An 18,774-nucleotide genomic window follows, 5' to 3' on the forward strand; every position below is an offset into this window, starting at 1 on the left:
ATAACTCCCAGTACTGGGGCATAAAGCAGAGTGAAACTGCATTCCCTGAAGTATTGGAGCTTATACCTGATGAGCTGGAGTGGTGTTTGTGACCCACACAACATCAGGATTCACATAAGTGTAAGAGCAGTTACAGATGCAAAGGTGGACAAACCTTTTCTGAAAACTTTAATTTCAGAAGAAATGGTGAAAGAAATGGTGTCCACAAATTTGGACTACACAGATTAGATCAGGATTCCAGCTGTCTGGCTGTAAATGTGTGTTTTTTATTTGAGACCCTGAAGCTTCATTGCTTTATGCAAGATTACAACCAAAACATTTTTGGCTTCTCAGTGTATACGTCATTGATCAGATTTGTTTCAAAACATCACCATGACTTTGCTGCTCAAAGAGCAATGAATCTTGTACTGTGTGACGTTTTTCTGTTTTCATTTTCTGGAGATAAGGCCTGAAATGTCCTGTTGAGCAGGTTTGTCCAGTACATTCACTTCAGCTTATACAATGCTGACAGTGGGGCTGTTAATTGTTATGAGGTGTCAAAATGATGCACTTCTCATTAAAAGTGCGTTAACCAAGAAAACAATTTATTAATTAAACATAAATATCTTTACAGGCATTACACTAGAAAGATACCGAATATACCCAGGATTTGCTTTGGCCTATAAACCTAAGTATCCATTCACTCATTTATCTTCTAGAACTGCTTTGTCCTGTTTGGGGCCACAGTGGGTTCAGAGTCTAATTGTAATCACTGGATAGAGGACAAGAAACACCCTGAACAGGACACTAGTCTATCACACATGCATCACACGCTCACTCAATCACACCTCTGGGCAAGTTCACACAGCCTATCAACATGTGTTTTTAGATTGTGGGCGAAAACGCGATACCCCAGAGGAACACGTGCAGACACAAGAAGATCACACCAACCTCCTCACAGATACATACTTAAAGTGAGGATCAAAGCCAAGACTATGTCGTTTGACAGTGACACTTACTGTAGCACCACCATGTCACACCTATCTGAGAAACAATAAATTCAATCAAAAATTCATTGTCTGTAACTGCTTATCTAGTTCAGGGTTGGAATCATTGGGCAAAAGGCAGGAAAACACCCTGGAGGGAACACCAGTCCTTCACAGGGCGACGCATGAACACTTTTTTTTTTGAGTCACCAATCCACCTACCAAAGTGTGTTTCTGGGCCGTGGGAGGAAACCCACACAGACAAAGGGAGAACACACTACACTCCTCACAGACAGTCACCCAGAGCGGGACTCAAACCCACAACCTCCAGGTCCCTGGAGCTGTGTGACTACGACACTACCTACACACTGACACAAAGGCACAAATGATTAGGGACAGTAAATACACACACAGTAGGCACCTCAGCTCCCAGAAGCAGTTGGGGGTAAAATGCGTAGCTTAAGGGCGTTTTTGCCATGAACTTTAAGAAATGAGAAAATGTTGTTCATATACCTGCCCTGCTCTCTTTTTCTGGTGATTGAACCAGGGACCCTTCAGTCTCAAGGCTGCTTCTTTAACTTTCAGGCCACTGCTTCCTGCCTAAATGCATTACCAAACATGTATTCTAGCCAAAATGTAATGTACTTCATTTAGATGTTATGCTAATGTTATGTATGTCTAAGCAGAGGGAGGAACTCTGTTCAATCTAGTTGAGCTAGAACAAAAAGAGGAATGACAAGTAACTTGTTTAGTCAAGTTGTTCTAGTTTTCTAAGAATCCTGATGGTAATGGACACTTTAACACATTCTGAACGTTGCTATTTTACTGCCAGGCACTGTAAGGACAGTGGGTATTTTAATTTTTATAGCCTTTTAGTCACACTTTTAAACAGGTATGTAGTTAACTAAACATGTGCCCTGAGATATGTCTTCAGAAAGATAAAAAAAAAACTCTTAATTTTTAAGATGTCCAAAAGCATTTTTAAAGCAATGCCATTAACAAGACATGTGACCTTAAATAATTTCCATAAGATGTTTTTATTAAAAAGAACCATCATAACATGTTCTGTAGCAGTTAAATACTTTTAGTGGAGACACATATAAAAATATATACTGAAAGAAAGAGAGAAAGCAAACCAAAAATGTTGATGAGGGTGTGTCTCAATTGCTGACAAGTTCTATGTAAAGTTGAAATGTTGTCAGACAACTTCACTGTGACGATGGTGATGTTGAGAACACTGAGTGTGGTGCTTTTTATTGGCTTCCTGGCCAAAGGTAAGTTTATAATTTTATTTATATATATATATATATATATAATTTTAATCTTTTATATATTTTCATATGCTTATTTCTATACACACTACGGCTGAAAACAGCAATCGCCCAAACAGTTCACCAGGACATGGTTTATGTTTATGTACAATTACGAAGCACAGACGTGTTTCAGGAGACATTACAAACAGTACATAAAACTATGTTATTCAAATTAAATTAAATTTTGAAATTAAAAACAAATTGTATGATTTCCATACTGGGCTAACTACAGGAGATTAAATCATTAATTATTACATTGTTATCTGCATAATATACATGCTTGCACTCCAAATACATCCATTCAGTACTCTAGTATTAAAAAAGAAAATAATATTGATTATTTCTATTCTTTCTTTTCCACACATGGATTAAACTTAGTCCTGGACTATATTCTCTTTTCAATGGAAAATCACAATTCAAAATGCTGTGTAGTCCAGTGTAGCTTTAATCGCTGTCTGGGAAACCACCTCATTATGTTTAGTAGTACATAAGTATTTTTGTCTGGTAAGATTGCTATAAAAATTTGATTAATCAGCAAGTATGTATACCTTAGTAAGCACATTTATTGCTTGTCACAAAAAGACATTTGTTCATAGCACTATGGTGTCATTTTTCTGTTTGGATGTACATAGATTTAGCTGTGAAATGCACTTGTCTCAGAAGAAAGATAAGCAATGGGCAATGCTATGGCTTCTAACAATTTATTATATATTCAATACTGGCCCCCTCTGCTGGAATAAGTGTAAAATGGTTTATTTATCTGAACACTTCAGCTTTACAATTGTTTTTTTTTTTTTTACAGGGTGCCACTCACAGTTGAACGGTAAGTCTTATTTTGATATAAAATAGAAGTATAAGAGATAATGCTCAGTACAAGATTCAATAAAATCAGAATAGCAGAATGACTGAGATCTCATTATTCATTCAATTATTTAAACCTACACTCACACAGAGCAGGTAAATATTAAATATAATTTTAGATTTTATTATGACAAACAAGTAAGCAACATGGAGTGCATGACTTGAAAACACTCCAAAGCCACATCATTAATGAGGTCTTCAAGTTTGGTTTTGTATCCTTTCTATGGTTATAATTAAGCAAAAGACAGAGAGACTGAAAGAAAGAACGACTCTTTGTTTATTATGTGCTCAGTTAAAAGGACTAAAAGTATTTCTAAGGAAATATTTTGGTTTAAAAATTTGTAAAGTTAAAAAATGGTAACATAGAAGATACACAAAAAAGGATACATGGAGAATGGGTCTCTTAACCACAAAATATTAGCAGATCAAACATAGAAGATCTCTAATGATAATTCTCTAATGAGCCCAGAGTTTAGACATTACTGTATCTGTTTGGTATTACGCTTATCATAAGAAACAAAAATGCAGCTAACTTCTTAGAGTGAACTTTGGAAATATATCCCTTACAGATTATTTCGAACAACTGAAAGCAATTCTTCTGAGAAGAATTAACACTGCAATTAAAGCAAAGGGAATACCCTATAAATGTTGACCACACTAGTTTTAGGTGTTTACCTGAAACTTTGTTTTGTTTCTGCTTTTTACCTGAAGCTGTTTTGACTAGACATTTTGTACAGTACTTTATGTGATTTAAGTTTTCAGTTGCTTCAGGTTTCTTTTGTGAATAACAAGGTTGTTCAATTTTCTGTAGTTGTACAGATGGTAGTTCTGGATTTGTCCGATACGTGTTTGAAGTTTTTTTCCAAATACAGACAAAAGCTCACAGTGTAAACACACATAACTAAAATGTTGCTCTTCTTTCATTGTCAGTGTGTGGTGTTGCATCCCTAAACACAAAGATTGTAGGAGGACAGGATGCTAAACCAGGTTCCTGGCCATGGCAAGTTAGCCTGCAGACTAATAATTTCCATTTCTGTGGTGGATCCCTCATCAATTCTGGCTGGGTTCTAACGGCGGCTCACTGCTTTCCAAGGTGTCACACAGAATTAAAAATACTAAAGAGTCAATTGTAATGTTCTGATGACATATGTAAAAATCATTCAGCAGATGATGGTAAAAATTTAATTGCTTTTTTTCAGCGTTACTTCACAGGTGACCGTTTATCTGGGGGAGCAGTCACTGGGCAATCCTAGTTCAAATGTAGTGTCAAGAAAAGTTTCTCAAATCATCAAACATCCCGGCTACATTTCAACTACTAATGACAATGACATTGCCCTGCTGAAGTTGGAGTCTACTGTGACTTTCACTCCTTATATTACACCTGTGTGCCTGGCTGCAACTGGAAGCACATTCTTCAATGGCACTCTGACGTGGGTCACTGGCTGGGGAGACACTGCTTATGGAGGTAAGAAATGATAGCCCTATTAAATAACCCTATTAAAAGGGGGCTTTATACTATGTGTTCTTTCAAACTGTTGTTGTTCCTGAAGGGTCTGAAACCAGTAAACAATTGGGAATCCTAAAATCAGCATTCACAGTGCATATTGTTCAAACTGTATTTATAATTTAGGTTACTTTAATGTCGTGATATGTTGTAGTTTGTGATAATAAATTGGCATCCCTGTAGTAAAGAGTAGTGTATGATAACCTTAATGAGATGATCATTGCAGGACAAATTCATTTAACATTAATACAGTATACCAAAGGATTTATAATATTGCAAAGAAAAGACTGCTCCTTACTATTTGGAAAATGTGTTTTGAATAAATGCATATTTTATTCTTTCTATTTACATATTTTCTCTCTCTTCTGTGTTCTTATTTTCTCTTTCTCTCTGACACAAATTACATTTAAAGCAGCTATTGTTGTTTCCTGTTGTTTGTTAATACAATAAGTACAATTAATGATTATATAGGTGTAGAATATCAGTCTATCCCAACATGAAATTTTCTGTGCAGCAATTTAGACATGTGGTCATTGCAATTCTCCTTCTTCTTCTTCTTCTTCTTCTTAGTATTAATATTATTATTATTATTATTATTAATTCATTCATTATCTGTAACCGCTTATCCAGTTCGGGTCGCGGTGGGTCCAGAGCCTACCTGGAATCATTGGACACAAGGCGGGAATACACCCTGGAGGGGGTGCCAGTCCTTCACAGGGCAACACACACACACACACACACACAAACACACACACACACAAACACACCCACACACACCCACACCCACATTCACTCACACACTCACACCTACGGACACTTTTGAGTCACCAATCAACCTACCAACGTGTGTTTTTGGACTGTGGGAGGAAACCGGAGCACCCGGAGGAAACCCACGCGGACACAGGGAGAACACACCAACTCCTCACAGACAGTCACCTGGAGCGGGAATCGAACCCACAACCTCCAAGCCCCTAGAGCTGTGTGACTGCGACACTATTATTATTATTATTATAATTATTATTATTATTACTATTATTTTGAATTTCTAATCTATAGTAATTCATCCTGCAGTTTTTAAGACTGTTTTATAACTGAAATTGTTATAACTGCAGACTGAATGCTCTGATTGTTGGATTTGGGCTTGTATACACCAACACCTTAGCAAACACCCAACAAGGACTGTACGATATGGGCATCAGAAATCATATCTCTAAATTTAAACTAAATACCTTGATATTGATATGAATATAAATATGGCATTTTACACTTGATGTTTTAAGTGATGGTTATAGTATAATTATTTTAGAATAAGTTTATGCTTGCTTGGACTTGGCACAAGATGCCTGATATGTAGTTTCTGACTTGGACAAAGAAGGTTCCACACACCTCATTCTCTTCTACCCCTTATGGGGAAATGTGTAATTAAAGTATGTTATTTTGTAACAACTAATTTGTAATAAATCACTACTAATATGTAATTTAAATTATATTAAGTCACACGTAAAATACACCAAGTATAGTAGTTATATGTTATTTTCACCACTCTTCTTGTACAATTGAAGTATATTTCTCTAAACTGCCTGACTGAACTCTAAAACGACAATAAAGAAATAACTTATAAAATGTAAAATAAAAACTAAATTTCACTAATACAAATGAACAGAACATTTCAATATAGTCGATAATATAATGACAAAATAAATTATAATACCTGTATTTTTAAAGTATATATACTACTAACCATTCATTCATTCATTCATTCATTCATTCATTCATTATCTGTAACTGTTTATCCAGTTCAGGGTCGCGGTGGGTCCAGAGCCTACCTGGAATCATTGGGCACAAGGTGGGAATACACCCTGGAGGGGGTGCCAATCCTTCACAAGGCAACACACACACACTCACACACACATTCACACCTACGGGCACTTTTGAGTCACCGATCCACCTACCAACATGTGTTTTTGCACTGTAGGAGGAAACCGGAGCACTGGGAGGAAACCCATGCAGACACAGGGAGAACACACCACACTCCTCACAGACAGTCACCTAGAGTGGGACTCGAACCCACAACCCCCAGGTCCCTGGAGCTGTGTGACTGCGACACGACCAAATACCCCTACCACTAACCATATAAATATATTTAATTTCGATTAGAAGGGTGGCCAAAGTAACATATGACTTCTACACTCAGTATATATTATGTATAACTTAATATAATTTATATTTATTTATAGTGATTTAGCACACATTTGTGGGTCCAAAATAACATACTTTAAATACACATTTTCAACAGTGTACATCCTCCTTCCTAAACCCAAAATATTTCCAAATAATGGATGATGTTCTTTTGCCTTTTGTTTTTCTGCTCGTAATTTCCTCAAAGCATTTATTTATCATCCTCTCTCAATCAAGAAGACATGTAATTGGTTGATTTTCAGTGTACTTGCAGCGTATGCATGGTCATACTGCAAAATTTCATACCTCGGTATAGATACATGAATGGTATACCTTTCAGACTTATTAGCAACCATTATTAGAGACCCCAGAGGAAACCCATGCGGACACAAGGAGAACATGGAAATCAGCTGGGACTTGAACTCAAGATCCCAGAGCGGAGAGGCAAAATCTAACCACTAACTAATGCTAACCACTAAGCCACCGTGCCACCTGTTGGTTGCCAATCAAGCTGTGCAACCATTCTGTTTCCCTCAGGAAATGCACTTTTCTATTCATGTGTTAGTGTTAGCATGCTGCTTTGGGTTGAAATCAGGTTTCATATTTATCAGTATCAAGCCAAATTAAGTTAGTGATAAAGTTATGTAAATGCTTCATAGTTGGGCATACATAAATTATGACGTTTAAACAATGTCTGATGTGTACTTCCACAGTAAGTCTTCCAAATCCCATGACCCTGCAGGAAGTACAAGTCCCAGTAATCGGAAACAGGAAATGTAACTGCTTATATGGAGTTGGACGAATCACAAACAATATGATATGTGCTGGATTGTTGGCAGGGGGCAAGGACTCTTGTCAGGTGATCTCTCCAGTCTCTTCACTTCCTCTTCACCAGTGTTCATTTCATTAAGAGCTGTTCAATATAAACATTAACATATATCTGCCTCTGTGCAGGGAGACTCTGGAGGTCCACTGGTCAGCAAACAGGGTGGCATTTGGGTCCAGGCTGGGATTGTGAGCTTTGGTGAGGGATGTGCTCTGCCAAATTTCCCTGGTGTGTATACCAGAGTGTCTGAATATGAGAACTGGATCAATCAGCAGATCACCAGCAACCAGCCAGGCTTCGTCACATACAGCTCTAGTGGCACTGACGGGGATCTGAGTGTGTCTTGTGCAGGCCTGCCTGCTGTTACTACAACCACTACAACCACTACTATCCCCACTACTACAGCCCCACGTAAGACTGAGTACATTTTCTTGAGAAGTCTTTTGTGAGGAGAACTTATCAGGCAGAGGATGCAGACAATTTCCAAGAACATTAGGCATTGATTATCCTTTGTTTTCTCTCACTCCAGCTTTGGTGTGTGGCAATGCCCAGCTTAATACTATTACAGGAGGGGGCAGCCTCCTGGCATCTGCAGGTGTGTGGCCATGGATGGTTAGCCTGCAACGTAATGGTACTCATATATGTGGAGGAACACTGATAGCTCAGCAATATGTCTTGAGCTCTTCTCTTTGTTTCAATAGGTAACATTAAAATGATAAAAATGGCATTGAAAACCTTCTGCATCATATTACATTGAAAATAATCTCTATCATATCTTACAGCTCCTCCAATGCTTCTGATTGGACCGTAGTTCTGGGCCTGCTCAATCTTAATGGATCCAACCCCAACCAGGTCTCCGTCAACGTGACTGCGATCTCACGGAGTGACAATGCATCAAACAGCATAGCAGTGTTACAGTTGTCCAGCCAGCCAAAACTTTCAAACTACATTCAGCCCATATGTGTAGACCTGGGAGACAACAGCTTTCCCATTGGCTTGCAATGCTGGGCCACAGGCTGGGGCTCAGGAGGAGGAGGTAAGCTTATTTGAATGTGTTCTAAACTGATTTGCTGATATAAAATCATAAAAAACTTGACCTAAACACGTATAATGAATAAATCAATTGAATTCCCGGATTACTGCAAATAATTATTAACAATCGGCATGCTGCTGGCTCAAAAATACATTTTTCAAGATGCTTTTAACAATACTTTTAACAAGATGCAATACCAAATCAATTGTACATTGGGATGATTAATAAGAGACAGATGTGTGTTACAAGTCTTGAGGAAAGCATGTGTGAGATCTGCAAAATTTAGTCAAATTATTTTTTGTATTATTATCTTCTGATAACCTGTCTGAAGTATGAAACTACAGGGCACACACTAAATGCTATAAATCATTTCAAAGATGTTCTGCGTATTGCCTCTTAGTATTTCACTGTCTGCGTGTTATGATTGATTCTGTTTATCAGACTGAATGTTTTTAGAGAGGACATATTATACACTTTTTTCCACAATTGAACAGAGTTCTGGAGTGTTAATGAAATGTCTGTGACCTGCTTTAGTCAAAATAACACAAGGATCAAGCAACACAGCAAGGTGCTCTCATAAACTGTGACTGGATGTATTCAAATGAGGAGATGGGACAACCCTAATGTCGGAAGTAATATACAGCAGGAACACAGAACAACTAGCTAAACTGTTCAGTTTCAAAGTTGTGGACTGGTATATACTCCAGATCCCAAATATTATGTCAAAATATATCCCCCTTCACAAATGGAAGAACTCACAATTTGTAGCAGTGTCTGAACAGCTGCTGCTATGAATTCTTAGTGAACTGCAAATTGGACAACTAAATTCAGACATGTAACACTGGAAAGGTTTCATTTATTTATTACATTTTCATCTTAAATTCAAGTTGGTCCATTTAAAGTTGAGTTATGCTTATGAGTTATCTACTTGAGTTAATGTCAAACTGCAACTTGAATTAGAGTGACTGACTGGAGTCCCAGAATCTCTGAATAATGTATCATTTTTAAACATTCATTTACATTTTAAACATTCATAAACATTCCTACCAGGAATCTCCTGGCACAAGGTGGGAACACCCTGGAGGGGGCTTTTTTAAACATTGATTTATATGTATGTAATGCTGTATTCATTTTGCTGTTTAACAACACCCACTGACTGTTGCAAATTCACTGCAAAGTTCAGGCTTTGATGGTGTTACAGTTACACTGGTCTGGTTGTCATCAAATTGTATAACCTTGATGTTTTAATTTTCCATTTTCGTTCTCTCAAATTTTTCTCTCTGTGCTGTAGTTACTCAAACACTTCAGCAGTTCAACACTACTATAGTGGACTGTGGCAATTCATCCTTGTCCAACAACACCATCTGTATACAAGGCATACCTTTAGAACAGGTTTGTAACAACCATATTTTAAACTGAAAAATAGATAATTTTTCATCCAGGCCACATACACACTATTACAATAACATTATCACTGTGTACAGCTTTGTATCTGATAGCACATGCTAATTAGATAGCACAACCCATTATTTAGATTAATTTCACAACATAAGGCAGTTTTAAGCATGCTTGTCTTAAATTTAGAGGCAGAAAATCAACAGAAGAAATGTTACATAAGGGTTTTTTTTTGTTTGTTTGTTTCTTTCTTTCTTTTTCCCTTTTTTTAAAATTATTATGCTTAAGTAATATACCAATACTTTTTTGTACCAAGATGAGTTTGGGTCGTAAACACTGACTGCTGCACAGACGTGTTATCAGATTTTACCCAAGATTAGTTAGATTTTCATGCTACCCATCAAATAACACCAGTACAAAATTACTTTGATATTGTTGTTTTTTGCTCATGTCAGTACCAAGAATCAGCATTTAATGTCAGTATGTCTGTGATATACTGCTCGTTGAAGACACAATGATGGTTTCTGGTATAGCTATCAAGAGAAACAGATGAAAATAAATTAGTCTATGATGTTTATTAATCATCATAAGAAAACATTTACAAATTTTGCTGCCCAATTCAAAACACCTGAAGCTCAAAGATGATCTTATCCCAGAATGAAAATTATGGGCAAATACAAACAATTCTCATTAGAAGTTAGTATACATAAACAGCCCAGTACAAAAGTGAGTAGGTTGTGTTAATATGTGTACATTTGTCCAATTACACCACGGGTTAGCTAATAATGACATTTGTGACACCTGAAAATTTTTCTATAAATTCCCCTTCTCATGAACATGATCTAATGCTTATTCTTTTTATAGACACGGTTACGTTGCTTGTTAAACTAAAAAGGCTTTGCAGAGTAGACTCTGGAATACTAACACATTCTGTTTCTCCCCATTTTCAGTCTGAGTTTGGAGGTCCTCTGATGTGTAAGATTGGACAGTCATGGGTCCAAGCTGCAGTTCTGACTGGGCCCAGCAACACAAACATTAGCAACAGTAACGCTAGCTCCAACAGTAGCACCAAGATAAATCAGCCCAAAGATATAATCAGTTCATTCACCAAGATTGATGCATTCAAAGACTTCCTGCTGAGAAAAGTGCCCTCCTTCCCTCCAAAAGCCAACATTACTACCACACCTGCCTCATCTGCATCCATCACCATCAAACCTGTGGGCTCCAAATCATCTTTATTCATCTTTTTCTTCTATGTCCTTCTGCTGTCAATTCCTACTCTCATTCAAATGTTCATTTAAGAACAAACACTCACAGAAGCTCTCAGCAGTAAAATACCCTAAACTAAGAAGAAATGCCCAAGATGCTTCTCTCTTTGTGGCTTAATTTAATCCACTTTGTCATGACATGAAGTTATTTATGTCATTATGACAACACAACAAATACTGAGATGTCCCTGAGATAATGGAACAACAAAATTGTTTCCACTGTAAACAATATAATTTATTGGGGATTTTGCATAATCAAATTATATTTACATATCTTCCTTTTTTTATTATCTGTTTTGTCTTCACACTTAAAACCCTGCAGTTATATGACTGTAATCTATTGCAGTTATTTATACCTTTGTCTGTACTCATTTAGGTTTCTACCCAGTCAGCAAACCCAGGCAGCCCAGCTGGTTGCCAGCATGTTTTGTACTCTGGTTAAATGCTGATCTCACATATGCATACCATCTAGGGTATGTGGGCTCCACATATAAAGTTAAAGGGCTGCCCACAAATATCTGATATAAGCAACACATCTGGATTACACTAATATCCCATTTATTGATATGCCACCAGCACATGCCCACCATTATCCCAGCTAGCCCATATACAGTCCATGTGTATTTCCCTTTTTACAATATCTTGTACTGTCTATGGGTTGTTTGTCATGCTGTTGTTAATATCAATACTTCTCATTTGGGGGAAAAAAATCATAACCTTTGAAATGGAGCTAGCATATTTTTAAACAGAAATGTATATAAAGAAAAACAATTCAATAATAGTCTCAATAAAAATAGGCCTAAATATTTAAATCAATGGCCTTTTAAAGTGTTGGAGGAAATACTTGTCGCAAACTATTAAAACCTCTTAATGCATGAAATTATTTCTGTTAAACCTGAAGCACAGTAATCCTACATGTTGTTAACTAACTTTGTTCTTGATATAACTGAATTAAGAACCAAAGCTCTGGAACGAACTCCAAGTGACATTAGACTTGCCTCATCTCTAACTGCTTCATTCAGCAGCTGTTAATCTGTTGAGAGCTGCACTGAAGGGTTGATGTTGTGTTAATGTACGTTTGTTGGTGTTGTGTAAGTGGTAACCATAGGAATTGTTCTCCCTTGTAAATCACTTTGGTTTTAAATGTGCTATAAAAATAACATTTACTAACTTATTTTACATTAAAACCTGTAGGTTTCTAAATGTGACATAAATTGATCAAACAACATACCTGATATTAATTGTATTGTACATAGTCAAGTGAGCCAAAGAACAAAGACTATATTTAACATTCTTAATCACAGTAAAGGCTAAAACATTTTAAAAGCTGTGGCCAGTATTCTGTCTGTGAAGTACATTCCAAAAAGATAAAGATATTTTGTTTCTTTATCTGATCTTGTTTTCTATAGTTTCTATAGTTTGTGCAATTTCTACTATTATATATGATAGATCAATATAAACTAATGAAGTGTGATTTTCCAGCATATTTAAATAATCAAAGTTTGTATTCAGATAAAAGGTACTCATTCTGTACACTGTTATTTATGACTAAATTAAATCATTTCTGTGATTTCGCAAGCATTGCCCACTGTCTGTGATTATTCTTCTTTTCTGCTAAAGTTTAGGTTTTTGTAAATTATTTTTAAATCCTAGGATAAAAGATGGCATAATTTTCTTTACACTAGATAAAAGAAATTGAATAATAAATTAATTTACAAGTGTTAGTAATATTACTGATTAAAACACTTTGTTTCTGACCCCTAATAAACCCTAACACCTAATTTAAAAGTCCTGAACAAATGTCCTTTGCACTGAGGCTCAAACCGCAGGTTGTTTTATGACCTATAGAATGCAGTAATCACTGACACAGTGTTCATTATGTGAAATAATTTAGATTGCAAATTATGTGGCTTATAATTTTAACACTTATCAGGAAGGTTCTATTGGCACGCTAGACAAATAGGCATTTGAAGCTGACACACTGAAAAAAAAGGAAAGGAAAATTCTTCCATTAGTCAGTTGAAGTAAAGTGTTTGATTTGAACTGGTTCAGTTTTAATAAACTTGCAAAATAATTTCAGTGTTAGTAATAGTAACAAGGGGTCTAAATGCTTTATATGCAAGTAATAACTTGATCTCCAGTTAAATATTATCAAGGACCAAATCAAGGACCAAAATGCACAGTAGCAATCAGTGCTATGTGCAATAATACAGGCTTTATGAAACAAATGCTCCTCAGCTAATCAGACTGTGCCATTGTCACTGTTCTATCAATATATATATATATATATATATATATATATATATATATATAAATTACAGTAGTGGATGCTTTTCTATTAGAAAACCATCAAAGAAATGTCATTTGACCAGGGTTTTTCTAAATAAATGTGGGAAATTTGTATGTATTCTTATGTATCGCCTAGAGCAGAGAGAAGAGTGGAGTCAGTGCTGCTATCTTCGAAATGACCGGCCAAATTTGTGACCAAACTTGTATTTAAACCGGTGTGGCAGGTAAATCCCATGACCCAAGGAAATAGTTACAAGGACTCACAAAGCACATACCTGTCAACCTCTCAACAAGAAGAGCAATGTGGAATTAGAATGACTCAGTTACGTGAAAGCCAATTATGTTCCTGAAACTGAATGTTCTTAAGGAAATTACACATCTTTAATATAGCTAGAAGCTCATGACTGTTACAAAATACCTAACAAGCAGATTTAAGTGATAAATGCTATCACCTCAAAGTCATAAAAGATTTCTTGAACATAAAATAATGTCATATCATTGGCACCAAAGAGAAACAATTCAGTTGGATCTTTCTAAAGAAACAAACTTTACAGAAGGCAAAAATATTCTTAACATTTAAAAATGACATATTCTGCTTCTTTTCCGTGACTTAACACATTTCCTTTGAGTCTTATTGAAATATTGATGTGCTTTCATCAAAACACCACAAAGTTCAAGCAGCACAGAACCATTCTCACCCTATCTAAACAGCCCTGTTCAGAATGGTCAGTTTTAGCATCTGTTCTTTTAAATGACAATGCCACAGCTCATCCATTCCACACCAGTGTGAGCAGAAAAGGGATGTGGAGGATAGAAGCTCTTGTGTTGCCATTTTTGCTCACTTCACAAGTTTCCTTGCTCTTGTTTTAGCTCTGTTCATATGTTTCTCTTCTCATGTCGTGTCTGTTTTATGAGGTTTTTACAAGCACAAAAAACGAATCTGTCACTGTGTTTTGAAATATTCAGACAAGGGACTGGTACATTCGCAATGATTCAATTTATGATTTATTTGATAAGAACAAAATCTGATTGCATTTTTTAATATAATTTTCAGAAATTCGGTTTCAGATTTTTTAAATCTTATCGGTTATAAACAATCTAGCTCTCCCACGTCTGAGGAAAAATCTCCACTGTAAATATGCAACAAATGATGCAGAAAATGTTACAGACTAGCAGTTCAAGAGCATAGAGTAATTCTAGGCCATGTTGTTGTATTGTAATTGTTGGTGTATTTATACATTCCAGAAATCAAACTGAACTGCAGATGTTAAGTAAAACAGAACATTACAAAGTTTTCACCCCAAAAAACTGATTCGAGCCAGTCGTGAATGGTATTTGGATCTCCTCTCTAATGTAGACTTTCGGGGAGAAGCGCTATAGGTGGCAGTAGTACATAGAGTAATACTGACCTCCTCCATTACAAGAAGAAGTTGTTGCCTGGACAACGCTGTTCGACTACATGGTTCGAGCTTCCCGACAGGATTTTAGCAAGGCTACATAAATATTTAGCAGCATGTTCTTTTCCTTATTTTTATTAGATATCTACTTCTGATATCGGGATGCTCGGGGATAATGTAGCTAGCTATCTAGCTAGCTAACACGAATGTTTCTGAAACAGAATTTATGAAACTAATGACAATGGTACGTAGCTATGCTAGTTATGTTCTCTACATTTACTTAAAAATTACCTCTAGAAGCCATAAATATTAGTTGGCTAACAAGGCTGAAGAAGCTCCATATTCGCCGTTTTACCTTGAAAGGTACAGCGTTTGCACACTTCTGGAGGTTTTAAGCACTGCAGAATTTAGTGTGGAATATTTAAATGTGAACCTGAAACGGTGGATAGGACGCCAACACGATTCAAGTCTTCCATATGTCAGTAATACATCGAGATTTCTCTAAAATTCAAACAGAAACAGTAATCCTGCCCAAAAAAAACCCCAAACACTTTTTTAATCATGTGAAAAAATTACCGCAGTGAATTTTGCTACATTTCAGAAATATTTAGGGTAAATTAAATGTTTAAAGAGGTCCGTTCAGCCTATTGGGGTAAAATACCTGTACGTGAGCATATGTAAAGTACTGGTTTTTGAGTAATCTTTAATAAAAACCCTTTTGTAAAACGTATCATTTGCACTTCCCTGTACATATGTGAGTGTCTTTACATACACAAAGAGAGCACAAGGGTGCTCAGGTTTCTTCACACAGTCCAAAAACATACTGGTATGTATCGCTAGGTTGACTACAAAAATGTGATGCAATGTAAAATAACTGCCACCCTGTCTGGAGTGTGTTCCTGCCTTGCAACATACAACCCTGGATGAAGTGGTTAGTAAAGAAGATAAATTAAAGAATTCATAATTTGCGCCATAGTCTCTCTACATAGACAAGATTCTGGGGTACTAAACACATTTATATCAAAAGAATGTGGTACAACTTTGACATGAACCCTTTACGTTACATTAGAATTTAACTTGTGTAAGTTGTGTAATTTACTTTTTGTGAATTTATTTTATTTCTCAGGTGGTTCCTATATGGGCTCTCTCATTACCACTTCCTGCCATTGTCATGATCTCCATTGCACTCTACATGTTGTTCCTTGCTGGTGTTTTATGGTGTCATCATTGCTTCAAGGTAAGTATTGTGTCCAAACGTCTAGGGTAGTTGTGATATGGCTGCATTTTTTCTGCATGAAGTTGATGTCTATTATTAAAATAAGACATTTAACTTGAAAGCTCTGTATAAATAATAAATTACATTTGTTATGTATGTGTATTTCATGTTGTGATGGTCTTTCACAGGCTCGGTGCGATGCTCAGTGTACACACTGCTGCCCAAGTGTATCTCCATTGGAAATCTGTCACATATGTGCTCAGTCATGTGACTGCCGTCCACCATCTGTGCACACTTGCCTTGATTATTCCTGCCCCACTCCAAATGTAAGAGCTTTTACATTTTTTTTAAACAATCAAAATATGGGGGGGGGTTCTCCCTTTTTTAGTTCTCCCTTTGTATAATGAGTGCACAATAAGGCACTGTACAGTTTAATTTTACCGAACAGATGATCCAGAAGGAGCCATTGCAAAACATTTACATTCTTTCAGTTTTAACAGAACAGTTTTCAAATTTCTTGATGACTTTAACTTGGATGACACTTAGAAAAAGCTGAACCTTTATCTAAAAAACCCTCATAACATCAGGCCACCCTTCATTAATATCAACTTCATGCTGCAGTGAGCACACACACTCAGAACAGCCGTCCCAATTCTGGGGTACAGTTGCAAGTTAGGCTCTCAGCCTTTGCCCTTTAAGTCAGAAGTTTTACTCATAATTAGTGATAAGATTTTTGTGTTTTGATTTTTGTCACCGTTGTTTGTTTTTTATTTCACCATGCAGTGTATCATGTGGGACTGTGCCTGCACCTGCCAGCCACCAGAGTGTGATTCCATCAACTGCTTCTGCTTTGAGATAAAGTTCAAATAGAGAGAGGTGGCATAGGGGAGGATGGACTTGTATTTGTAAAACAAATATCTTTATATGATAAACAAGGGAGTCACATAAAATCAAGTAAAGTGGCAGAAAGTTAAGGTTTGTTGTTGCAAGTTCTATTTTTCAGATATGCTTTCTTAATGTTTACAGCACAGCAATGCTTTTTCTGTTTTTTCAAACACACTAGTGTTTTCTCTGTAGCTGAGCATACCATGTAATCCTTCTTCACCTAATGGAGATTTTCAAAAGTCAGCAAACTCAAAATATTACCCCTGTTTACATGTGACTTTTTCACAATGTCGAAAGTGAGAAAATGCCTTGAGTAAACACCATATGTGCCCTGTACACATTATGAGTTACAATGTTCAGTATTTATGGCGGCACGGTGGCGCAGCAGGTAGTGTCACAGTCACACAGCTCCAGGGGCCTGGAGGTTGTGGGTTCGATTCCCGCTCCGGGTGACTGTCTGTGAGGAGTTGGTGTGTTCTCCCCGTGTCCGCGTGGGTTTCCTCCGGGTGCTCCGGTTTCCTCCCACAGTCCAAAAACACACGTTGCAGGTGGATTGGCGACTCGAAAGTGTCCGTAGGTGTGAGTGTGTGAGTGAATGTGTGTGTGTCTGTGTTGCCCTGTGAAGGACTGGCGTCCCCTCCAGGGTGTATTCCCGCCTTGCGCCCAATGATTCCAGGTAGGCTCTGGACCCCCCGCGACCCTAAATTGGATAAGCGGTTACAGATAATGAATGAATGAATGAATGTTCAGTATTTGCTAATATTGGATGTGTGGTTCTACCAGTGTATTTATACTTTCATTTTGAATGCATAGTTAATTATACAAGCAAAAGCTACCACTCTGTTTCCTTAACATATCTAACATTTGTACTGTTTCTCTCTGGCATGTGATAAAGAATTTCTCTCAGAAAGTAGACACCTGGAAGAAGGTCAACATATGAGGCCTTTATTATTATTTTTTATGGTTTGTATGCTTTTGTATGTTAGTAAACATTCAAAATTAACAAACGTACATACTTGCTTATAGCATGTGTCCTGTTCAGAGTGTAATAGTGTTTAATATGTTTTTACAGTGTTAGTGTGTAAAGTTTTGTATATCTTAATTTTTATATTTTTATATTTATATAAATATAGACTCTGAAATAGAAATAAATGTTTTGATTTATTAATGACTGATATTTTGTTTTCTTTTTGGTTGAAATCCTACAAGCAAGATTACATTATATTTATTTTAAAAAACAACATTTTTATAACAGGGAAATTCCACATAATTATTTATCTTATTTAAAATGTTATTAATGTCTAAGGAGACTTAGATATTTAAGTTACTGAAAACGTAAGCCTTGCAAAAATCCTGCAACATTTTGTATCTGCATTTATAATAAATTTCTACAGCTTTCACTTAGTTGCCCTTAGTGGTCAATTATGATTATCATGCATACATACACCATTTTACTTTTAAATATACCTATACTATTAAATACCAACGTGCAAAAGGGAATTCAAAATCCAAGTGATCTTAGGTCTTTTTTTTTATAAATATTGAGCATATATTATTAATCATATAAAGCTGAATTTTCACCATTACCCCGAAGGAAAATGCAAATGTTTAAACCTCCCGACGTTTGTCTGTGGGTGAAAAGAG

The 18,774-nt window shown here is 36.4% G+C and overlaps 2 protein-coding genes across 2 annotated transcripts; both read left to right on the plus strand.

The window, feature by feature from the left end:
- The first annotated feature begins 2,182 nt into the window (after positions 1–2,182).
- On the plus strand, positions 2,183–12,915 carry LOC136664997 (polyserase-2-like). The gene is made up of 10 exons (XM_066642533.1): positions 2,183–2,239; positions 3,081–3,101; positions 4,070–4,232; positions 4,339–4,604; positions 7,535–7,680; positions 7,776–8,058; positions 8,177–8,348; positions 8,430–8,683; positions 9,972–10,072; positions 11,026–12,915. Exons 1-10 carry the CDS (start codon positions 2,185–2,187, stop codon positions 11,374–11,376), a joined length of 1,812 nt encoding a protein of 603 aa, XP_066498630.1. The 5' UTR covers positions 2,183–2,184; the 3' UTR covers positions 11,377–12,915.
- Positions 12,916–15,072: 2,157 nt separating this feature from the next.
- si:ch211-198p11.6 (uncharacterized) lies at positions 15,073–18,236 on the plus strand. The gene is made up of 4 exons (XM_066642536.1): positions 15,073–15,273; positions 16,156–16,266; positions 16,434–16,571; positions 17,029–18,236. The coding sequence occupies exons 1-4, from the start codon at positions 15,256–15,258 to the stop codon at positions 17,113–17,115; spliced, it is 354 nt and encodes a 117-aa protein (XP_066498633.1). The 5' UTR covers positions 15,073–15,255; the 3' UTR covers positions 17,116–18,236.
- The last annotated feature ends 538 nt before the right edge of the window (positions 18,237–18,774 follow it).

The sequence above is a fragment of the Hoplias malabaricus genome, chromosome 13, assembly GCF_029633855.1.
Source record: "Hoplias malabaricus isolate fHopMal1 chromosome 13, fHopMal1.hap1, whole genome shotgun sequence".
Taxonomy (NCBI): domain Eukaryota; kingdom Metazoa; phylum Chordata; class Actinopteri; order Characiformes; family Erythrinidae; genus Hoplias; species Hoplias malabaricus.